Here is a 22858-nt window from a genome sequence, read left to right as displayed (position 1 = left end):
AAGTCCCTGTGACCCCCACCCTCAGCTGCCAAAACAGATCCTGGGTTTTCTCTGTGACCGACGACCAGCCACTGCGACTCCCACCACCAGCTCTGCTCCCATCACCCTGGTCCAAGACAAGCATTCATGCTTGCAGGCGACATCAGTGCTCAGGGGCCTGTCCGCAGTCCCCAAGGACACTGCTGGCACAGAGCAGCCATGCCTGCTTGGGACATGCTCCCGCACTGGCAGCATGCAAGCTAACAGGGCAGCTACGGTGGGGGCCCAAGGGCCAGCAGAGCTCCCTTCCCACCATGAGCTTCAGAGGAGGACAGCAGAAACAGAGCAGAACACTATGTGCTGCCCCTGCTGCTCAGCACCATCATGTGGTTTTCTTTGAGCCCAGGCTGCTTACAGAGCTCCTAGGGTGGCAGTCACGGCAGCTGGGGACACGCAACTAGACGCAGCGTTACTGCAGGGTGAGAGGCATAGATGCCCCCCCCCTCCACCTGCCTACAGTGACACCAGCCCTAGGATGCATAAAGCCACCAAGGAAATGGTAACAAAATAATTTTATTCTGCTTTATCAAAAGAACTTAACACTGTGCATGTAAACTCAAACATACGTATTCTGTTTCCTTGAAGAAGGTGCAGATCCAGTGGCAGACCCCTTTAGTCACAGGACCACACCAGCCTTTTGAATGGAGAAGAAAAACCCACTTCAATCCCACATTCCTGGTTGCACCCATGTTCCTGCTCTACAGCTCCCAGCTCAGAGAGAAGCAAAGCCCAAACTAGGGTGTTAAAGCCACGGTGATTCCCTCCTCTTGCACACCTGCTCAGGCTTCTGAAGTGGTGGCTGGGGAAACAGAGAGGGATGGAGGAAGCTTTTGCAGAAGGCACTGAGAATCATGCACATGTTGCTGCAGGACTTCAAACTGCAGGAGCATCCCCCAGTGTCCCTCAGACCACACAGGTAGGAGGTGGCTGATGCATACCCAACCAGAGGAGGATGACATTTAGCCAGAGTGACAGCCACTAACGACAAATCCATGCATCCACCTGGCCGCCCACCAAGGCTCAGATCCAAAGGGAAGAATTCTGGCCTGAATGGCCTTCCTGCTCCCTGCACTGGGATCTCACTCTGATCACTGCACGCAAGCTGTGAGATGCCTGGTTATTGCTTCTAGTGGTTCCCCTCATGCCCTTCCTTCTTGTCATCTGCAGGCTGGCAGAATCTACCCTGTCCACCCAGCCTGATGCCTAGGGTTTTATGCAAGCACTGGGTAGTGCCCAACCCCAGTGTATATAACATGGAGACAAGTCAACATCACCTCCAGCAGTGCTTCTGTTCTAAAAAGCCTACCTTTGTCTCAAAATTCAACCAAACTGGCTGCTGCTGGAGCGAGGATAGGCCGTGTTTCTGCTGCAAAGGGCCTGCTGCAAGCCAGCAACATCAAGCAGGTGGAGGGTCAAAGAGATGCAACTCCCCCCTCCCACAGGAAAAAGGGGACCTGGCAAGTCAAAAGTACTTCCAGCAGACATTTTGAACACCACAGCTACAACATACGCTGCCCATGCCCTCTCTGCCCTGGTACCCTTCCCCTGGGGAGGGCACTGCAGGGTCTGGTGGGGCCAATGCCATGGCTGCCCACTGCTCTCCTGCCATTAGCCATGGGCTCCAGCTGGCTGAGCTGCCTTCCATCGTGACATACAGACACCCTTCCTGCTCCTCTGCCCATCAGCATCCTTCAAAGGCTGCTCTGCACCAGGAGGGTACTGTTTGCCCAAGCCTTTGGCAGGTGAAGACATGAGCCCCCAGTGCAAAACCTCAGCTCAGCGCTCCCCAGGCTGGGATCTGCAAGACACATGGCTGTGCCAGAATCCCTGTGCACCAGGTGTGTACAGCAAGAACTGGAGAAACCTCTCCTCCTGGTGACAGCAGTACCCTTCCTGCCACCCTCAGAGCACAAGGAAGCATGCTCATGCATAACCTCCCTGGAAGCTGGAATTGGTGCTCAGCTCCTTCAGCTGGCCTCTCACTGGGGCAGGGTCCTGGTCCCTGGCTCCTGCTGTGGCTGGGTTTGAAGAAGAGCTGGTATCTTGGAACAGAGCACCAACTGGGCCTTAGGAGTTTGCAGACAGAGAGGAAAGACCGACCATCTGAAGCTGCTGCGAAGTCCCACAGTCATGTATTACCCAAGCTGGCCAGCAGTGGCAGCAGAAGAGGCAGGGTCAATGCATCCCTGCTCCGCCCCAGAGATGGAGGGGCAGCCAGAGCAGATGAGACAGCATAAGGCACCATATGTTACCAGACTTCCTTGAGGAGAGATGCTGCCATCTTCCGAGTCAAGCCACACAAGATAGGAAAACAGCACTGGAAAGCCTGAAGCCCACACAACTCATTTGGGGCAATCGTTAGCAGAGGTGAAGTTCAGGCCATTCATTTTGGGTTGAATGTTTCACCAAGGCAAAAGCCAAGCATGTTCCTCCCATTGCCACAAGGCTGTAGATGGTGCCAGGGACAGAACCAGCCCATCACCACCAACGGGCCCGTCTGGTGAACTGCGCCAGGGCTGAGGCACTGCATATGGCTGCACCTGAGGGGACAGGAAAGCAGGATGAATGTATAGATATCCCAGGCTGGCAGAGCAGAGGCAGTCTCTGAACATATGGTAGGTTCAGACGCAGGCAATGCATCCAGCTCAAGCTCTTGCCAGTTGCTTCCCCAGTCATTGTCTTCTGGTATTGCTGCAGAACATGAGAAACAGGTCCTAGAAACAAGCACGTCCTCGCAGGCAAAAGGGGAGGAGAGGGGAAAAGAGGAAAGCAGATCGTACCAGCAGATTTCCCCCCCCGGAGCACATCTCTTTGTCTCGCTCTGCAGTAGCACACAGGGAGCAGGGGTTGGATGTATTACAACACACACCAGGAGAAAAGATCCTCCTGCCAGTACTGCTCCTGAGTTAAAAGCCCTGTGATGCAGCAAAGCCTGGCCAGTGATAAGAGGACCAGCATGAGACTCCCCACCGCGGCTGTTCAAGGACACATGAGGCAGGTCCCACTTCTTCCTGGAGTGGTGGATTTCACACTGGGGAGCAGTGATGCCTCACCTACTTTGCAGGTGAGGTGTCAAACATCTGATCTGCTGCAGAGCAGGGTCTCTTCACTCTTCCCCTTCACTTTGCCAGCAAGGCAGAGCAGTGGAAATTCAGCCCCCTTTCCCTGGTGAAAAGACCTACAGGGACACTGGGGTCTGAGCAAACATTTCCCAGCTCTGTTACCAGCTGCTTGGAGGTGCTCCATGCACTCTGAAATCTGGTTTAGGGTGCAAGGTGAGACCCAGCCACCCAGCTGAAACATACTACAGTCAGTCATGGGCTGCCAGCACGAGACTCTTGCTTGGAAAGGAGGAGTTACAGAAGCCTGTTAGAGATTGCTTGCTCCAAGTTGTTATTGAAGTGCCACTGCCTACAGGAAAGATTATGGCTATGCAGATCCTATTCAAATAACCTATTCCACACCAAACCACTTGTCCTGTCAGCAGGCCTTGTCCTGAGCAGGAACATGCAGCCTGTGCTGGCCAAGAAGAGCCCACTCCATTGAAGTCCTTGAGAAGAGTTAGATTGCACCAGTAGAAACCTGCCTCGGAGTCCACAAAGCGAAGCTTCATCAGCAGGACAAAGGAAACCTCTTCGCTCGGCCTCAGCGAGGAGCACTGGGGAACAGCCAGTGTGCGGTAACATAGCACTCAAAGCCACATCTCCTACCTCCAGAGCAATGCTTGCTAAATAATTGCACCTACTGCGGGAAGGCTTTCCTGGTGTCTGTCTTTTAATATTCCAGTATAGGTATGTTAATACAGGATTATCCCTCATTTGGAAGCACCAATTTAATAGGGGAAGAAACGGAAGAGGCAGAGCACTTGCAATGTGTTGCTAGAAGAAAATCAACCCAGCTGCCACCTATACACAAGATGTCCATGCATGCGCTGCATCCGCCCCACCAGCACAGGGCAACATCCCCATTCACAGCTGGGCTAGCTGTTGAGCTATACCAGGTATCTTTCTACCTCTGTCAGCCAGTGCTTTCCTTTGCTCTGAGGTGGCTTTCTCCAGAGGTCTCTGGGGCCTCCTGTGAAGGAAGGCTGGTTTCTTGTGCAGTCCTCAGATTAGCTTGCTGGAAGGCACAGGAATCCAGAAACACGTTAGGGATGCGGTCACCAAAATACAGCTTGCTGTTCGCAGCTATTGCTTGATATTTCATTAGTTCCAGATACTCAGGGGTAAGTTTCAGCTACAAAAAGAGAAACCAGAGACTGTAAGAGACAACCTTCTGGGCCCCACATCATTAGACTTCATCTCAGGCAGCTGCTTCCTGGGATGTGGGCTGTTAAATCAAGTGTTTTTCCAGTGCTGCCCACCTGAACCTAATCTCCTGCACAGAGAAAAAGAGTAAGGAAGTCCTCACCTTGTTGGAATCAGCCAGCTTCCGAGCAGTGTAGTACTCCGCATCAGCTTTTGCTCTCTCTCTTGCTAGGAATGCAGCATCTAACACAGCAACAGAGGACAGACAGGAGAAGAAGCATTAGCAAGTGAATAGCCCCATCATATCAAACACCTGAGCCTTTGTTGAATGGGGATGAGCTGACCCAGATGTGCCCATGACACAGCTTGGCTGGCCACATACCTGCACTGCTGGCTTCTTGGAGAGGTACCTGCAAAGGGGAGGAATGACCCCAGTGCACAACCTTGTGCTACTGTACCCTTTATTATTTTTGCAGGATGACAATGCCTATGAGCCCAGTTCTGAGGTTCCTCTACCTGTCACCACCTTTAGCTGGAAGATGAGCCCAGCAGCACAGTTACCTTCAATCTCAGAAATTCGCTTCTCTGTTTCCTTCTCCATAATCTTCTGTTGATAGTGAATCCTCGCCACCTGAGCAGCCTTCTCTGCCTCTGCAATCACAATAGGCTCAGCTCAGACATTCACTTCTCAGGGCTTGAGCATCAGCAACCTGACCCCAGCACCTGGTCACAGAATCTGCCACATAAGCAGTTTGCTCTCTGCTGCCTCCCTTTCTGCTCAGATCCTACAGTGCCAGTTTGTATTCCAAGCAATACAGTTACAGAAAAAAACCACAGTCCTGATGTTTCTAGAGTTGCACTGGTTGACATCTCTTTTACAAGTGTGAGTCCCCCTGGCACAGGGACACGTAGCTTCAAGCCCAAGCAGTTTTTCTGGCAGAGCTGTTACCTCTTGGCCTGCTGTAGCAGAAGCCCCGCTGTAGGACAGAGGTGTTCACTGCTCTGCTGCTATGGGGAGGGAGGTGCGATGTAGATACAGCAACGCAAACACTCATATTTTCTAAATGACTGTTGGTGCAGCCTGGCCATGCCTCCTTGAGGGAGCTGTCAGCCATGCAAGACAATGTCCTGCCTTGGCTTACAGGGGGATGTAGGAATGGAAATTCAGTCTGGACCCCATCCACTAGTACTCCCAACTGGTGACATACCAATAAGCGCTTTCTTCCGGTCTGTCTCTGCCTCCTTCTCTACTACCTTCTGCTTCTGGGCTGCTATCAGCAGCTTGGTCTTCTCAGCTTCCCTGCAGGGTGAGAAATGATATCACAGGGAAACGGTGCTGGGGAGCAGCTCTGCAAACCAGGGCATGAAAGGCCAGGGGGACAAGAAGCCAACCAGTTGCCAGCATCATGTCCTCACAGCCACGAGAACTAGTTCTGTCTTCAGCTGTATGAGCACAAGTGTAGCCAGCAGGTCAAAGGAAGGGATTATTCCCCCTCTCTATCTGGCACTGGTGAGGCCACATCTGGATGCTAGATACAGTTTGAGGCCCTCAGGATGAGGAGTGAGTCCAGTGCAAGGCTACTGCAGATGTGGGGTGGAGGCCAGGGCATATGAGGAGAGGTTGCAGGAGCTGCACTTGCTCAGACAGAGACAAGGAGGTGAAGGGGGATCCAACGTCTCCCCCTGCCCAATGGGTTCCTGGAGATGCCGGGGCCAGACTCTGCTTGGAGGGGCACAGCGAGGGCCCCAGAGGCACCAGCACAGCTGCAGCACGGGAAACCCCATCCGGCCCCAAGGAAACAGCCCGTCCCTATGCGAGTGGGGTGTCCCAGGGACAGGGCCCTGAGCAGTGAGGGATCCCCATCCCCGGGGATGCCCCAACTCACCCAGACTCGGTCCCCAGCGACCCACTGCAGCTGTGGTGCTGGCCCTGCTTTGGGAAAGGACTTGGACAGGAGATCTCCATAGGTACATATCAGACTAAAATCTGTGCAATTCTCTGAGTTTGCTGGAGGGGAGCTTATGGGTGAGACATCAAGACCCCTGAGCCCTGAATTCAGTTTATGAGTCTTCTACAGGTTCTCTATAGCACATCAGTGTTGCTTTTACATAAAGAAGTAGGAACATAGCCTTGATACAGACTCTGTACATGCTAACAACCATCTTTGTGAAGGACTGAAAGGCTTCAAGGTGAAAGAGCTATGGAAATGGAGAAACAGAATGCACAAGTGCACCTAGCCAAGCACACACTGACTAGAGCCCACCTCTCACCTTCTGAGCACCAGATAAGAGCTTTCTAATAGCATTATGCCTGTGCTGGACCCTCAAAACCAATTAATACAATTTTATGTATAGCTACTCACATTAGCTCAAAATTTCTTCGGATAGCTTCTGGGATTTTGGGTTTTGTAACACGCACAGCCTATGAAAAAAATGAGTGCATTTTAAATTAAACATTTTGATGTGAGCTGCATAACTAAGAGATGTCTTTGCAAAACTAGCTGTAGTGCTCGGGACATTTCCACATTGATCCAAGACCACACATAATGGTTCCCAATCCTCTTGTACAACACAGCTGAGCACAGCCACTCTCACAGAGGTGCCTGACATGTATTTGCTGTCTTCGCACCTTTAATGGCACCTAAATGATCAAGTAAGACCCATGGAGTAGACTGCTAAAGAGGTCCACCACCTTTGTTAAAAGAAGCTTAGTTCTTGACTCCAAACACTCTTCAAACATCACCAGACAACGCTCCCTAAAGTACTGCTCAAGAAAGGGGCTCACAACCCAATGAAATTAAATCGCAGGAGCAAGACTTGCAAAAGAGACAGGGCTACAAGCTCAGGAATGGATTTCCAAGAGAAAAGCTTGCAAAACCGACCATGCAATGAGAGACATAGCGGTGAAGACAGGGGAGAGCAGCAGGGCACGGGTGGCAGCTGTTGTTTGCAACTGTGGATCATCAGGAGTGATGTTCATGGTGATGCTGACTCCACAACTCAGGTATGTGCCAGAGACAGATGCTAAACTGCTCTGCAGAGGACTCTCTCTGAAATATGAGGGAAACACCTTCAGAGGCAGGACCAGGAGCTACTGCTGTTCAGTTGGCACGTTGTGTGGCACATCAGTGAGGTTTGGGAGATGCAGATTCACAGTCCATGGCTGTACAATTGCTTCACAGCCCTCCTGCTCCATCTTCACTGTAGATCCAGTGCTGAACCTGCTGCTTCTCTCTGGGGTAAGTCTGTGAAGAACCAAGGGGCTTCCACAGAGGGGAATAGGATACGGACACATCCAGGCAAGTCTTTATATGCAGTGAGAAGAGAACCGTTTCCATGTGACAGGCACCCTGGTCCCAGCAAACACCATGCCTGGGGAGAAGGAGCCAGCCTGTCATCAAAGCAGGACACTTGGGAATCACAGAATGGTTTGGGTTGGAAGGGATCTGCCAAGGTCATACAGTCCAACCCCCTCCTGCCATGGGCAGGTAGCTCAAAGTCCTGTCCAACCTGACCTCGAACACTTCCAATGATGGGGCATCCACAACTTCTCTAAGCAACCTGTTCCAGTGTCTCATCGCCCTTATCATACAACATTTCTTCCTTATATCCAATCTAAACCTACCCTCTTTCAGTTTAAAACTGTTGTCCCTTGTCCTACCACTACAGGCCTTGGTAAAAAGTCTTTCTCTGCCTTTTTTATAAGCCCTCTTCATATATTGAAAGGCCACAATAAGGTCTCCCTGGAGCCTTCTCTTCTCCACACCGAACAACCGCAATTCTGCTGCTTCTCTGAACAAGCAAAGAAAGCAGATTTATGGGACATCAGACCAGAACATTCTTCAGTGAAAGGATTTTTCTAAGCTCCTACCAGGATCAAAGCCTCTCCAAGTCCCTAGAAAGGTACTGCATGCAGAAAGCTCACCTCACCAGCTACTGCAGGGTGTGCAGGGGGATATTCTTTCTACCTCCATAATACCCCCTGCACCAAACCAAAGATCAGTTTCCAGAAGCATGGCTTTTCCAACATGGGCAAAGATTCCTTTGTAATCAGGAAAGCTGCCAGGTCTTTGAAAACCTCCACTAGCTGCTGCTTTTTCAAGCCAATGGCTCAATCTATTTCATGGTGAAATCTACTTAATCTACTAGATGGAAACACTACTGTGCACTGTCAATATTGTTAATAATCAAATGTTAAGGCATTGGGAGATGCTGGGACTAACTGGCTGAGCAACAGCTTTGCAAAAAAGAGCATGAAGGAATCAAAAGACAAGTTGACTATATGACAGTGTCTTTTCCCTGTGGCCATGAAGTCCAGCCACATCCTGAGCTGCACTGGCAAAGGCTCAGCAGCAGGCTGAAGGCAGTTTTTATTCCCGTGTGGGGAACCCAGTGTAAGGGATACCAACAAACTGGAGAGTGCAGCTGAAAGCCACTGAGATGGCAATGTAAATATTGCAGAGAATGGGAATAGGCTGCTGCTATGGCACTTCTCTCCTGTTGATCCTTCTCCTTGAATATGGCTGTGACATTTGCCTATTTCCAGTTATTAGGGACCTCCCCTGACCGCTGCCATCTTTCAAAGATAAGAGAGTGGCTTCACAATGGTGTGGGCCAGGAGCTCAGCACCCTGGGATGTATCCCACCTGGTTCCACAGACTTGTGTGTCCACCTGCTCAGTTGTCCTCCACTGTGGGTAATGCTTCACCTCTGCAGACTCTGCTGCTAGGTTAAGGAACGGGGAGGCCCAAGGGCAGACCTTGCCAGAAAGTGAAAGAAGCTGTTGAGTACTTCAGCATTTTCCACATCCTTGGTCACTATGTCCCCTGCTCCACAGCTTCCTTGGCCTTCATTTTGCTGTGGATGCAAAGGCCACAGAGGCCCTCTGTGTTGCCCTACACTGCCATCATTAGGTCCAAGTCCAGCTGAGCTTTGGTTTTCCTAACTCTGTCCCTGTGCTCTCAGTTCAACCAGCCTTATTCCTCCCAGCTCATCTATCCCTACTCCATGTTTTGTGAGTTTCCTTTTTGCTTTCCAGCTCAGTCACGAGCTCCTTGCTCATCCACACCGGACTCCTGTCTGTCTCACCTGCATGACTTTCCATGCTTTGGAATGTCCTTGGCAATGAAGTGGGGCCTGCTGGCCTCCTTTGCTGACCATGGCAGTCTCCCACAGGACCCTGCCGGGCACATCTCACACAAACCGAGTTCTGTCCTCCTCAAGCCCAGGCCCATAATTCCCCTGTTCACCTCACTCCTCCGAGGACCTTGAACTCACCATCTTACAGCTGCTACAGCTCACACTACTACCAGACTTCACCTCTCAACCAGTTCTTCCTTGTTTCTAAACGGTCCAGCAGAGCACCTCTCTCAGTTAGCTTTACTCATCAATGCCAAAACCTGTGTTCAACACCCTTCAGAAACGTCCAGCATGGCTTGCACCCAGCCCTATTGCCCTTCCAGCAGACACTGAGGTGATCAGAGACCGCCATGAGAACTAGGGTCTGTGATCATGAGGCTTCCTCTGGTCTTCTACAGGCAGCTTTACCTACTTCATCTTACTAACTGGGTGGTCTGCAGCAGACAAGGACCATGTGGTTCTCCAAGTTGGTCTGATTCTTACCTATACTGGCTCTTATCTCAGCTGTTCATCACCCATCCCAAAGCAAAGCTCCACATGATTTGAGCCAGTCCTTTGCAGACAGTACAACCCTGCTGCTTCACCTTCTCAGCCCGTCCTCCCTAGAGAGCCTGTACACATCCACAGCAGCACAGCACTCACATGAGCTATCCCACCAGGCCCCAGGACTGCAAACATGCATGGATTTCCAGTTTCTCAGGTTTGTCTCCCAGGACGTGTGTGTTTCTGTCCAGACACTTGAGACAAGCCCCAGGGTGTGCTGCTTTCACAGGGGGAAAGTGCAGGAGCCTCCCCTATGACACTTCTTACTGTCCACTGGCCTCCAATTCTCTTCAGGCTGTGGTCACTATGACAGTTAGGAAAGAAAGTTTTCTATCAGGCAACGTGGAGGGCTTGTGAAGGGTTCATATACACTAAATAGTTTTAATAAACCTAGAAAAAAAAATGCTGTTAATTTCCTCTAACAGCATCTTTTCAAGAATTGTTTTCTGTGTCACTTCTTTCAAAAATGAATTGTCAGTGATCTCTGAAGTACTCATGCGTGCAAACATGCTCTTCAAGAGGAAAGCACTATGCCCAAATACAGAATTATTTCCCTTAGAGCTCACAAAACAATTGAATTCTAGGTACAGTTAAGTTAATCTGGGTTACATAGCTGCATGTGTAGAGTTTAAAGAAAGCTCAGCTCTTCACCGATGAAGCAGGGTATTTCCTGACAAGAGACACAGCAACACAGCAGAGTTTTATGCTAAGGCACATTTTCACTGGAGACAAGAGTGCAGCTCTGTTTTGAAAGGGAACAACAGGAACACAAGGGCAGGATCACACCGTCTCTTAAGTACTACAGATGAACCACTTCCCTCACTAGTTATGGGACCTCTTCAAACTGGTTGTCTGGTGAGATCAGGCGGGGCTGATGCAGGCAGGATATCCTTCAACTTTTGACCAACAGTAAAGATTGAGCATGGCAAACTGAGATGGGATAGCATACACTGAAGATCACATTTAGCTCTGTTGTTAACACCTCCCAGCAAAGAGCCATGAGCTTTGCTTATGCCCTTCCATGCCCTGAGATCAAAAAGGGTCTTTATGTTATGATGATAATTTTGACTGATGATGAATTTTTGCAGGAAATCACTCTGCAATGTACAAGGCAAGTTAACTTGGATATTTGGAAGAGTGGTGCCATCTCAATTTCTTTGTGGTAAGACACTGCCTGTGGTTCACCCTCATCAAAACAGAGCTAGCTTATGCACAAATGAGCAAAAGCAGACATTATTTACGGTAGCATTACATGTGCTGTCAAGGCGAGGCTTTCCCTCCCTGCACACAGCCAGCCAGCCTAGCTAAATGTGGCAACAGGAAGGCAAAACAGATTTGGTCTCACTCATCCCTTCAGTGGAAATCTCCAGAGATTTCCATCTTAGCCCTTGTGAGCCTAAGGTATAATTTTCCCAGTTCGTTGCCCTGAACTTCAACATGCCAAAAAGCCAGTATATCCCATAGCCCGGCTAAGATTAAACATGATTTTCTAACATGAAGCATAAGCAGAAAATCACTTGGGATATAACATCTTTCCCTATCTCTGGCACAGGCGCAGAAAAGATGAAGATCTCTTTTCTTTCTCAATTACCTGTAGGAACTGCGCTAGCACACTTGAGCACCCAGCTCTGCAGAGGTGCCAAAGGTAGTTTAAATAAAAACAATTTCTTGCTCTTTGAAAACTAAATCCAATACCTGCAGGTCTGTGGCTTAAAAGGTCCTTTTCTCTATCCTGCAGGTCTTCCCCTAACATAAAACCAGTACGTAGAAGCGGTCACTGTCATTTGGACAGCTGACAAACCTCAACTCAAGGCTCAACTATTTCACATTATGTGGAACACAGAAGCAAGAAACTTAATCTAGTGAAAGGTGAGCATATTCAAAGTGGAAAAAAGAATAATCTTTGTCAGGGAATGAACCTACCTGGATAGTGAGACCTGGTGCCATGACATTGAGATCTTTCTGCAGGGCCAACTTCAGATTCTCATCTATCTGATCTGTGTTTGGAGGACAAGAAAGAGACCACTTAGCTTACCATCTTTTCTCCTACAGCTTGTGTGGCAGAGAGTCAGCTGGCCTTGAAGAGCAGGTATCTCTATGGTGTAAGATAAAGATGCTTTTTGAGATCATTCAGTACATTGTTTCCCTTCATATATCCCCTGGAAATTGCTCACGAATGGAGAGTCACACGCTACTGTCTCTAGAAAGGTTCAGCTGTTGATGAATTCATGGTATGTGAGCTAAGGGCAAATGGCTTTCAGCATCTCAGCAAGAAAAAGCACCTAGAGCCTGTGGTAGAAGTCTATCCCTTCCTAGCTGGAGCCACACCAACCCTGCTGCCAGTGGCAAGTCTCTAGCAACCTGGAGGATCCAGTACCTGCTACTGAAAAAAATGCATTGTGTCACTTCCAAGCTCCAGGAAGATCCTTCCACAGAAATGGCCAGTTATGAAGGGATTAAGCTGCATGTACTACCAGGAAACTTCTCTCTGACTACAGATATTTGGCAAGTTTGACTACAGCATTCAAAGATTTACAGTCTCTTAATATTAAAACTCTGACAACCTTTTTTATCTTCCATAAACCCATTTTCTCCTGCTCTGCCACTCAAGATGGAACATGATACTGTTATGTCTTTGGGGGCACAGGCGGCTACCAAGAAGCAGACCATTAGATTTGCTCCTTCCTGAACCACTGCTACCCCCTTGTGAAAAATTAGAGCATTGCAATGAACTGAGAGCATGTCCCTTCCGGCTCTCACTTGCTAAATACAGCCAGAAATAAGCTTTTAAAGTAAAAAAAGTAAATTCAGCAACAGAACAGGGGCCTAAAAGTAGTAGACAAGACAAAACCATCATCATAGTGAAGGCAATGGGCATGACTGCACGCACAACAGCAAAGTGGCTACTTTGTGCGTCCAGAATTCAGTCCTAAGTGGAAAAGGACTGAAATCAAATTCCCACGTGCAGATGTGGAAAGACAAAGAAATGTGAATCATTCAAGAGTCAAGCCACATGGGAAATGGCATATGGATATCTCAGGAGCTGGACTCTAGACTGCAGCTCCAGCACAGTGGCTGTTTGCTCACAGGGGCTTGCTGTAACACATTCCACAGCAGAACAGGGAGATCACACAGCCCTTGGTGGGTACATCCAGCCGCCATCCACTTACCGAACAGCTCAATGTATACTTCCTGCAGGGTATGGGCACTGCAGAACTGATTCAGCTCATGATGAATTTTATTGAAGATCAAAGTCTTATCGTAGTCTGCAGTGTAGTTTCTCACAATATCGTACACTGAGGAAGTAAGAGAATTATCACAGGTCACCCATGACATATACTGCTTTCTGCAATGCCACAACCACAAAACAAAAGCTCAGAGTATTAGGAAAGTAGTGCAGCACTGGGACAGGTGAGTGGGCGATCTCCATCCTTGGGAGTTTTCAGGACTTGGCTGGACAAAATCACAGCTGCCCTGCCCAGCTGCTAGTGAGAAGCCTGCTGTGAGTGAGAGGGAGGTCAGAGGAGATATCTGCAGAGGTCCTCTCCGCCAGCACTGCTGGGATTGTATGACTTCAAAGAGCAGAGTAATTACAGCAAGATATACTGCACAGTCCTGTTTTATGATCTGCATAAACAAATGAAACAGTAAAGCCTGTCCAGGACCTGCATGCATAGGAACAGATACTACTATAGAGAGAAAACAAGTATCATTCCCACAACTATAACATGAATTCACCCTTCAATGCCTCAGTAACACTAGCATTTTGCATTAAGCTATGCTGCTGAAAAAAAAAAAGCTGTCTGGGTCTTTGGTTCAGCAGCTGGTGAAACAAGAAGGCAAGAGGCTCCTGCAAGGGCTTTGCCTTTGTAATTTTCCCAGCAGCTGAGCTGGAAAGCACCTGGGGGCCTTGACCTATGTATTTAGTTTCACAGGTGGTCTCCCCTTCAGCAGCAAGAAATAGGATTGCTTGAGCACCCTTCGCATTTCTAAACATACAGGGGAGAAGAAATCCTAGAATTTCTTTTCAACTTTGAAAATCTGTGGCTTTTCGAAAAGCTTTCAGACACATGCATGAAACTAAGTGCTACAGTATTGGGAACCATAAGGATAACAAGACACAGAAAATGGAAGCCTTGCAAACCAAGATAGAGCTGCTACAGGATGAGTGAAGACAGTCACAGCACTGCTTGTTGAAACAGGACAGGAAATACCTGCATATGGTGCCAATTTATTCACAACTTCTATTCGGTCAATGTAGATCATAACACCACCACTGTAAGTGAAAAAGCGAATTCATGAATTATTACTGCAACTGTTAACAGTGGTCCACATTTAAAGCAAAGTTGTCTTCATCCCTCTTTTACTAAATTCTACTAAACTTACCCAGAACAATTCTGACTTTTTGAGCTTTTTGCAATTAGATGGCAGCAAACCCCAGATATGTATAGACTGGTCCCTCTCTCTGCATAAATCAAAAGCATGCTCCAGCAAGTCTGCAAAGCACTTTCATTTCACTTTGTTATCTCCTACTTAGCCAGCAAAAGGAAAACATTTTTGAAGAGGAATGTAGCTGCAACTGTCAGAAAGGAGAAGTCCAGCACGATGAAGGTAAGGCAACAAAGACAGCAGATGACACCTGCAAGCAGCAGAGCAGAGACAAACTGCAGATGAACCGCAGCCCTGCTAGACAGCACGTACATTTGAAATAGAAAAACCCTTAGTTTAAGTTCATGTATTTACTAACTCCAGCAGGAACTTGACAAGGCCCCTGTTAGAAAGGAAGAAACAAAGCACGTAACAGACTTTAATTCATCATCCCTGCTTCAATGTCACATTGCAAACAGCTCCCTAGTTAAACACCACAACCGTGCACATGCGCCCAGGCATGTGCACTGTCAAGAAGCTCCAGACACCTCATTGGAAGAAGCCTGCTGGCAGTCCTCTCCCCAGGGGATCATGTGCTGCTGGACCAGCAGATAAAACAGAGAATCAGAGGTAGGGCTTGATCCCAGCCTCTGCTCTTACTGATGTGGCTTTCAGCAGGTCATGCCCACCCCTGGATACCTGTGACACTAGAGAAAAGCAAAAACTCTACAGTAAAGAAAAAAACCCTTCATTTTCAACAGCTCATAAGTCTCTTGAGAGCATATTTTAAAAGCACTTTTCTCTTGCAATTTTGTCTTCAGGGCAAAGGCAAATCACAAACGAGAAGCTTTAGCAGAAACTGTTTAAAGACAGCTGATCCGCAGAAGTGGACCTCCCACATTTCCAAACTTAAGCCTCTGTGGTATTTTAACTCAAACGTATCCCCCATGACAAACCTGGTTTCTTATTTTGCAGATCTTAATCTCTGGCAGTTGAAAGCTACATCTGCAGAAAAATCACCTGAACTTGCCTGTGTCTGTCGTCTTTTAGAAAAGGTCTCCCAGGCACAGCCTGCGTTCACTCTGCAAACCGGCCTGCTTCATGGCAACCTACGAGCTAAAAACATTGGTGATGGACTGAACTTGTCTGCTGGAAGGGATAAGCCAGCACAAAAGATATCTGTGGCTAAAGAGAGACTTATTTCCCAGTGAGATACTACTACTAAGAGTATTAATCTCTTTTTCACTCAAGATTTCTCTTTAGGCCATGGGCATTCTTGCTGGCTCTCTCAAGAGCCATTACTATTTTTAAATAAGACAGGCTTATGGATCCTTTATAGGTAGGTCAGGCTGCACAAGCAGTTATAATGGTATGGTATATGTGTTTTTCTCCACCATGTCCCATCACATCGAATAAAATTACTATTTATTGTTGCAAGTGACATCCAACAGCATTCCTCAGGATCTTCCGAACCTGCTCTCATCCTCCTGATTTGTTCCAGTCACCTTATGACATCTCCACCAGGACAGGGAAACCCAGCTACCATCTTGGGGTACCTTCCAGATATCCTGGTGAGGAACCAAAGCTGAGCATGTGGGCTTCTTCCACCAGAATCTCCTCCACTGCACATCTTTATGTTGGGGTCCTTTTGGCATTTCAATTTTACAGGGATGTTTTAAGGAAAAAAGAGAGCACCTGAGACAATCTGTCTCCTACACAGGACTCATCCACAGCACCTCATCACCCCTCACACAAGAAAGTCTGGCACCTCAGACCATAGAGGACTGCCTGCTGCCCATCCAATTCAACCAACACTACCTACAGCAACCCTGCCAAGGACCTTAACCAGGGTGGGTCAACAGGGTGGGGTATATGTGAATTATATCAGTCCTGTTGGCCAGGCTTTGAGGAAACCGGTGCCACTCAGAGCCCAAATACACTGGCCATCTATTTCCCCACTGAGGGCTTAAGCTTAAACCAAGCCTACAAAGCACACGCTGCGTTTTCCATCAATCTATCCAGCTGCTGGAGCCATCATCATTTCACATTGTGCAGTGGGGACAGCCCTCTGGACCTGCTGCTGTAAACCCAGGAGCCAAACTGAACTATAACACTCTGATCTTAAAGTGAGCATCTCAGACAAGACCTCTTCTCAAACAGCCTGATCCAGAAGACATTAGTAAGCTCCTGGAGTGCAGGAGACACTGTCCTGAGCAGAGCATCATGCACTAATTTGGGGCGATTCACACACCTTGTTGACTTGGAACTGTACAAATTCTCTCATCATCCACAGCTGTTTTAGTTGCCCTTTGGCACCTGCAGCTTAAACACTGGCTCAGACAGCGCTCTTTCCACTTCAACAAGCCACTACCATTCTCAAAATGTCCCCGTTTGCCAAAGCCTGCTTCTTGGCAGATGCAAGGTAGGGTGACTCCCATGGGGAGATTCCCAGCGCTTGCAACGCTCCACTGCAGTTTCCACAGCCTTTCTAACACTGGCATTTGCAGCCTCTGTAAGGGCTACTCGTACCCGCAAGGTCCTCACCGCAGAGTTGCTCACGAGGCTGGTCAGGCAGAGCAGCACTGAGTTGAGCAGGCTCTTTGGTCAGCGAGAGAGGAACAAGAAGAAACGCAGAGGAAGTCTGAAAAGATGATCAACACCTAGACTATGTGCACCTCAGAGAAGTTTAAGCAGCAATAGTGCCTAACAAGGTGAAAGTGTACAGGGGACTGACATACAGTAGCAGGCCTTTCAGCAGACCTTAGAAAGCCTCATGTATTTCAGGATTTTAGCCTATGCCAGGCCAGGAGAAGACAAGGGAAAAACTGAAGGATGTTGCCCTAAAACAGGGGCTGTAAAAAAAGCTGAAGGTTTAATGCTTATTGCTAGAGCTGACCACAAACAAGACCAGACCAGATTAGGCAATCAGAGCACGTAAAAATTGGGCTTAAAGGTCAGATCTGGTCTGTCTAGAGATACAGGCATTAATGCAATACATCCACTTGCAACGTTCGTGACACATTTTTCCATGACTGGCTAACAAACAGGGACCTGTTCCAGAAGAGTATTCTTCCAGTGCTCCGTTTGTGTTCCTGCCAACAATCTGTAGCACGAACGCAAGACGACTCTCACACCTTTGCAAATAAAACATCTAATGCTTGAGCGTCCTGGCTATTTACTATTTCCTGGCATTGTAAAAACTTGCACAATACTTAGTGTGATTCTTTCCAGTCAAGTTTGTAAGAAAAATGCTACCTACCTAGTTCTCTCATGCAATATTTGCACAACACCATTTTCAACCCATTTATTGTATTCCACAATTAATACACTCGTGAGTACATTCCTTCTTGATTAATTCAAGTCAGTCCTTTGGAATACTTTGCTCTTCTAAAACTAGTTTACTGAACTGATTTTCCATCAGTTTTTGGAGATCAGCAGACCCACTGTGAGGAAATTGCTGAACTTTCCAAGGAACTGTGCACACATTTTCTTGTTGGGGAAAGTCAGGAATGTCAGACACCAGAGGCAACTCACAGCTTAAGCAGATACATATTCTACCTGCTGTAATGAAATGGTTTTTGTCTCTGAGGTGACAGCTGTTTTATGAAAAACAGTCATCTGGTGCCAAAGTATTTTAAAATCTGTATTTAACATATTCACTTAATGCTGTCAAGTATAAATATAACAGGTAAGGCAGAAATTGGGGATGGGACACCCACACAGCCATTCAGAAGCTTCCCAATGGAGATGAGAATACAGGGAACAGGAATATGAATATGGTGGAAGACAAATGCAGCCTTTAAAATCTGATGGTTTAATAAACAGTTACAGAAATTGAAACTGTTTAGGATCTATTCTTGTAATGAACTTTGAACCAGGAGAGTGAAATTTCAGATTTGATCCATTTGTTATTATAAGCTAATGTTTTATTATGGAAACGTGGATTCAAAGCTTTGGCACGGAGCAGCTGCAGCCTTTGATTCCAAATGCAGCAAATATCAAGGCTCCTGCAGTAACACCTTAAAAATGGACAGAGCTACTGGCACCTTTGGTCTGAAGTGTATTCAATTATTAACTAAGAACTGCTTCACCAGCTGTTTGGTGTTTTAAAGCGTGTTTATTACCTGTAACTTCACAACCACCTGTATTGCACAACTGAATCCCGCAATGCTGAAATGTAACAGGAACTTAATGAACTAACTATACAGAATTAAACAGAATATTTAGCTCCTAAATCACAGACACACAGAATGGTCAAGGCTGGCAGGGACCTCTGGAGGTCGTATTGTCCAACCTCCCTGCTCAAGCAGGGTCAAAGCAGCACAGTTTAATTTTGACTGATAGTACATCTAAAGTGGTTAAGCTTCGGTGGAAAGCTTTGCTTGGTCTGTTGAGAAGGCTTGCAGGACAGATGGACACCATCCCTGGCCCAGAGACGTGATGCTGTTTTACAACATCCAGCAGGTGAAGTATTACTCCTATTTATGCTACGTATGAGCTAAAAGTTGCCATTAAACATGCTGCTAAAACTCTGCTCCGATTACTTATTTTTAACTGTGCCTTTAACTTTTAACTTACTCCTCCCTCCTGCAATTAGTCTTCCCTTGACCTAAAGACTCTTCATCTGACCACAAAGCCCTGGCTGGAGCACTGAACACTAGCTTTATTTACAGACACTCCTGAAAGAGGTTTGAGGTCTAAGACTAAAACCAGCTATGGCCTGCAAAAACTCCATGTTAATATTTAAGCTCAAGTGATGTATGATGAGTTGCAATAGGAATATTCCAAGATCTCATTTCAATAAGGGCTAAACCAGATAAAAATTAACTCTACCTCATTAACGTTGTCACTAACATTCAACTTTTAATTTCAACATGGTCGTTGTGCATCATCATTCAAGTTATAGTGACTTTAAAACTAAAAAACAAAAAAACCAAAAACACCCCCCCCCTCCCAAATAGTGTTGAGTACCGTAAAGCTAAAAGACAAGGAGAATCACTTTTGTTTTCATCCTGAAGAAACAGATTGGGTCATCACTTTAACTTGTGGGTGAACCAACACAACAGGATCTGCAACCCAACAACTAGCCTTCTCCTTCCGTTACTGCTGTGCTTGTTAAAACTATACAGATCTTTGCTGACAAAAGGATCAGCTTAATTATGAAGCAGCCAGATACCACCCATGCATAGGATTCTTCTTTATTCTTTCTCACTCTTTCTTTACATCAGGTGAAATGTCAATTCAAAAAAATGCCCCAACAATTCCAGGAGACTCATTTTCTTGAGCTGTTTTTGAAATGAGCCATCTCCCATCAGGAGGATTCCCATTCACCATTTACTTTTGCCCCCTGCTGGGGTCAGCACTTGTATTAACCACCAGATTCAGTCTAGTAACACCACAAAGCAGAGGGCAGACCAAAGCACAAGCAACGAGCTATCAATGTAATCAAGGGAAGAAACCAAGAAAAATCAAGATAATATCACTATAAATGCAAATACCCTCTGAACATCAATACCAGGGAAAGCAAGAGCCCTCCCTTCCATACCTCCTGTGCTATTATTTCCAAGTATAATGTGTGTGTCTATGTTTGGGACTAATTTTAGGGTATGTGTCTTTACTTTTCAGCCTCTGTGTCACAGCACTGTAAACAGCTAGCTGCAAACTACATGATAGAGTGCATCTGCTCACCACCAGAAGAAATACAAAGGAAAAACATACCTTGTCCCACAAGGCACATTTTTCACTTCATCAGTCTGCAACGTGGTCTGAAATAAAAAGACAACCAGTGCTCACAAAACCACTCCATTCTCCAGGAAGATCATGCTGTGCCCAGACTCTCACAACAAGGAACATGGAGCCAAAAACATGTCCTCTACCTCCTCCCTGACTTTGGCAGGTGTGGGCAGAAGACAGACTTCTTTTAAACTGCCTTTTGGGAGATAGAGAGGCAGCTGTGCTCATGTCCCCCTACTCTCAGCTCCTGCAGCACTAAGGCCTGCAGCTCTCCTGGGAAACAATTAGGGCCACAAACACAGACTGTCCTCCCAGAGCAAGCCATCTCCTGTCCCAAGCAACACACACGGACATTGTGGAGATTCCACCAAAAGGACAAGTGCCAGTGCACAGATGGGTCTGGCACCTAAGGCAGAAGGAACCAAGGGCTTCTTAGGGGCTGCTGCTCTGACTACCACACTACCAAGCCCCTCTGCAAACATCAGTCACCCAAGTCACCCCCATCCAGCAATATCCCTACCAACACCTGCTCCCACTCACCCTCTTCTGAGAGGATACTAACCTGCACGGATTTGAAAGTGGTAATGAACGGGAGCATGATGTGGTAGCCTGGTCCACTTGGACTAGTTAACAACGCACCACCCCTACAGAGAGAAAGAGAGAGAAAAATGGGGAAAAGGCTCAAGCAACTGGAAAATAGTAAGTGCTGGCTTTGAGAGCGAGCAAGTACATTCAAACTGCCAGGAGTCACAGCTGTGGCAGTGCAAATTACATTACTCACCTGCACCAAATTTGCCACCAATTCCCCTACAAAAGGGCTGACTGCGTATGATACTTGCCTGCTGCAACTTGACAATCATTTGCTTCAGTCCTGTGAACAGTTAACTTTTAGAGAAGACAGATATTGCTAAATTCTTCCATCATTGCAACATTGCAAAGAGCTTCAAGAACACAGATTTTCCTCTCTAGATAGTTCACTGGTAACCATGGAAAAATCCAGCAGTTAGATGTGATACTGCTAGTGTGGATTTCCACAAGGCATTCGGCACAGTCCCTTACCAAAAGTGCAAAGAAAACCCGCAGTCTCTTGCAAGGACTGGCAAGTTGTTAAAAGACAAGAGACAGAGGACAGCTCTAAGTGATCAATCCTTGTAGCGCAGTAAGGTCTCCTGCAGCATTCCGCAAGGGCCTGTGCTGTTCAGAACACTCGTAATTAAAAGGGAAGAGCAATGCAAAGGAAATTGGTCCATGGTGGTGAATGCAAAGGATAGAAAAGACACAACAGAAATACAACAGAAATGGCAAAATGTGCACAAAGGTTGGTGCTGAATTTCTCTGTTCCTTTATTCAAATTTGAAGCCAAATCTAGTCAAGAGGTCTCACTTAGTGACTGTGACCACTCGCTGTTGTGGACTGACAACGAGTTGCTCTACAGATGCTATTCAGGGCAGCTATGAGCCCCAGGTGAAACTCAGCCCAGAGCCAGGGAGAAGACCCATTTCAAAGCAACAACAAAGCAGGTACTCTGGCTGGCCAATAGGCTTGGGACAGACATGACAGCCCTCGATGTAAGAGGGAGAGATCAACAGACATGAAAAGACTGGACGGACCAAAAGCTTTGGTCCCCTAAGCTTTGAAATCCAAATTGTGACCCAGAAAAAAGGGAGGAAGGAGAGTGAGAAAAAGTAGCTGAGGATTCAGAAAGACCAAAACTCGTAACGGTTTTGCCCAGAGCCAGGCTATCCAGGCCCATGTCATTTCTGGTGCAAGAGAGCAGAAACAATGCAGTCGGCCCACCTCAGGGCAAAACCTGGAGGGAAACATAGAGCAATCACCTCCCGAGGTGATCTGGGGCCAGGGATGAACCCCAGCTGAGAGGGAGAAACCTAGGGAAGGCTACGGAAGCCTGCAACGTGCTGGCAGGGAACAGTACCTGTAATAGACAGCCAGGTGCCCCTCCTCAACCTTGTGGATGGAGGAGTACAGGAAGAAGACGAGGAGTCCCGTGGCAGCTGCAACTACGGCTCCAGCCTGGGCCATGGTCATCCTCACATCACCTGCGGGACACGGACCGTTACCACCTGGAGCAGCACGTCACCTGGATGATGGGGCACCGTTTATCTGCCGCCTGCATGAAGATCTTCGCTCTCTCTCCTCTCTGATGGTGTCTCTGCCCCCTTTCCAACAGCAAAACCTACTCAGCTTTTGGGATAAAAAGCCAGGGAATATCCTCACAGCACCCGGCAGACCTCGCTCCGCAGCGGGGTGCCACCCCGCCCCCTCTCCTCGAGGCCGCGTTACTCCCTCACGCTAATTACAGCGGGCGGAACGCCGCCGCCGAACGCGCACGGCGGCTGACGAGATTCCGTCCCCCCCCCCACCGCAGCGGAAGGACGCGGGCACACCCGCTGCACCGGGGGCCGGCGACCGGCGGGCTGCTCCCCAGCCGGGCCCGCCGGCGTCCACCGCAGCGGCCCAGGGCTCCCCCCGCCCTGCCCCAGGCCGCTTCGTGGGCGGTGACGAACGCCGACGGGGAGCCCCTGCCCCGGGAGCCGCGCGGGGCCGGGCCGGCACCGAGCCCTCCCCCGCCCCTACCTGCCGCCACCGCCGCCTGCCCACGTGCGGCCGAGGCCCCGCTCCCGTCCCGCCGCGCACGCGCTCCGCCCCCACAGTGCGCGGGACGAGAGGTAGGGAGAGCGCGCCGCGCGGCGCCTACCGATGGCGTCACAGTGCGCTGGGCCGCCGCCCCGTTGCCCAGCAACGCCATGAGGGCGGGCTCCCGCCGGCCC

General features: G+C 48.3%; 1 protein-coding gene across 1 annotated transcript; it reads right to left on the bottom strand.

Moving 5' to 3' along the window:
- Positions 1–536: 536 nt before the first annotated feature.
- On the bottom strand, positions 537–22742 carry ERLIN1 (ER lipid raft associated 1). The gene is given in 13 exon segments (XM_030031242.2): positions 537–4130; positions 4132–4275; positions 4450–4529; positions 4848–4937; positions 5495–5586; positions 6650–6708; positions 11892–11965; positions 13139–13264; positions 14183–14244; positions 20055–20101; positions 20632–20713; positions 22003–22126; positions 22665–22742. Coding segments are annotated over 12 exon segments (1092 nt in total). The 5' UTR covers positions 22116–22126; positions 22665–22742; the 3' UTR covers positions 537–4007.
- Positions 22743–22858: the final 116 nt, after the last annotated feature.

Source organism: Aquila chrysaetos, chromosome 11 (genome assembly GCF_900496995.4).
Source record: "Aquila chrysaetos chrysaetos chromosome 11, bAquChr1.4, whole genome shotgun sequence".
NCBI classification, from domain to species: Eukaryota; Metazoa; Chordata; class Aves; order Accipitriformes; family Accipitridae; genus Aquila; species Aquila chrysaetos.
The sequence above is the reverse complement of the archived record's forward strand: the minus strand, read 5'-3'. Positions and strand labels throughout refer to the sequence as shown.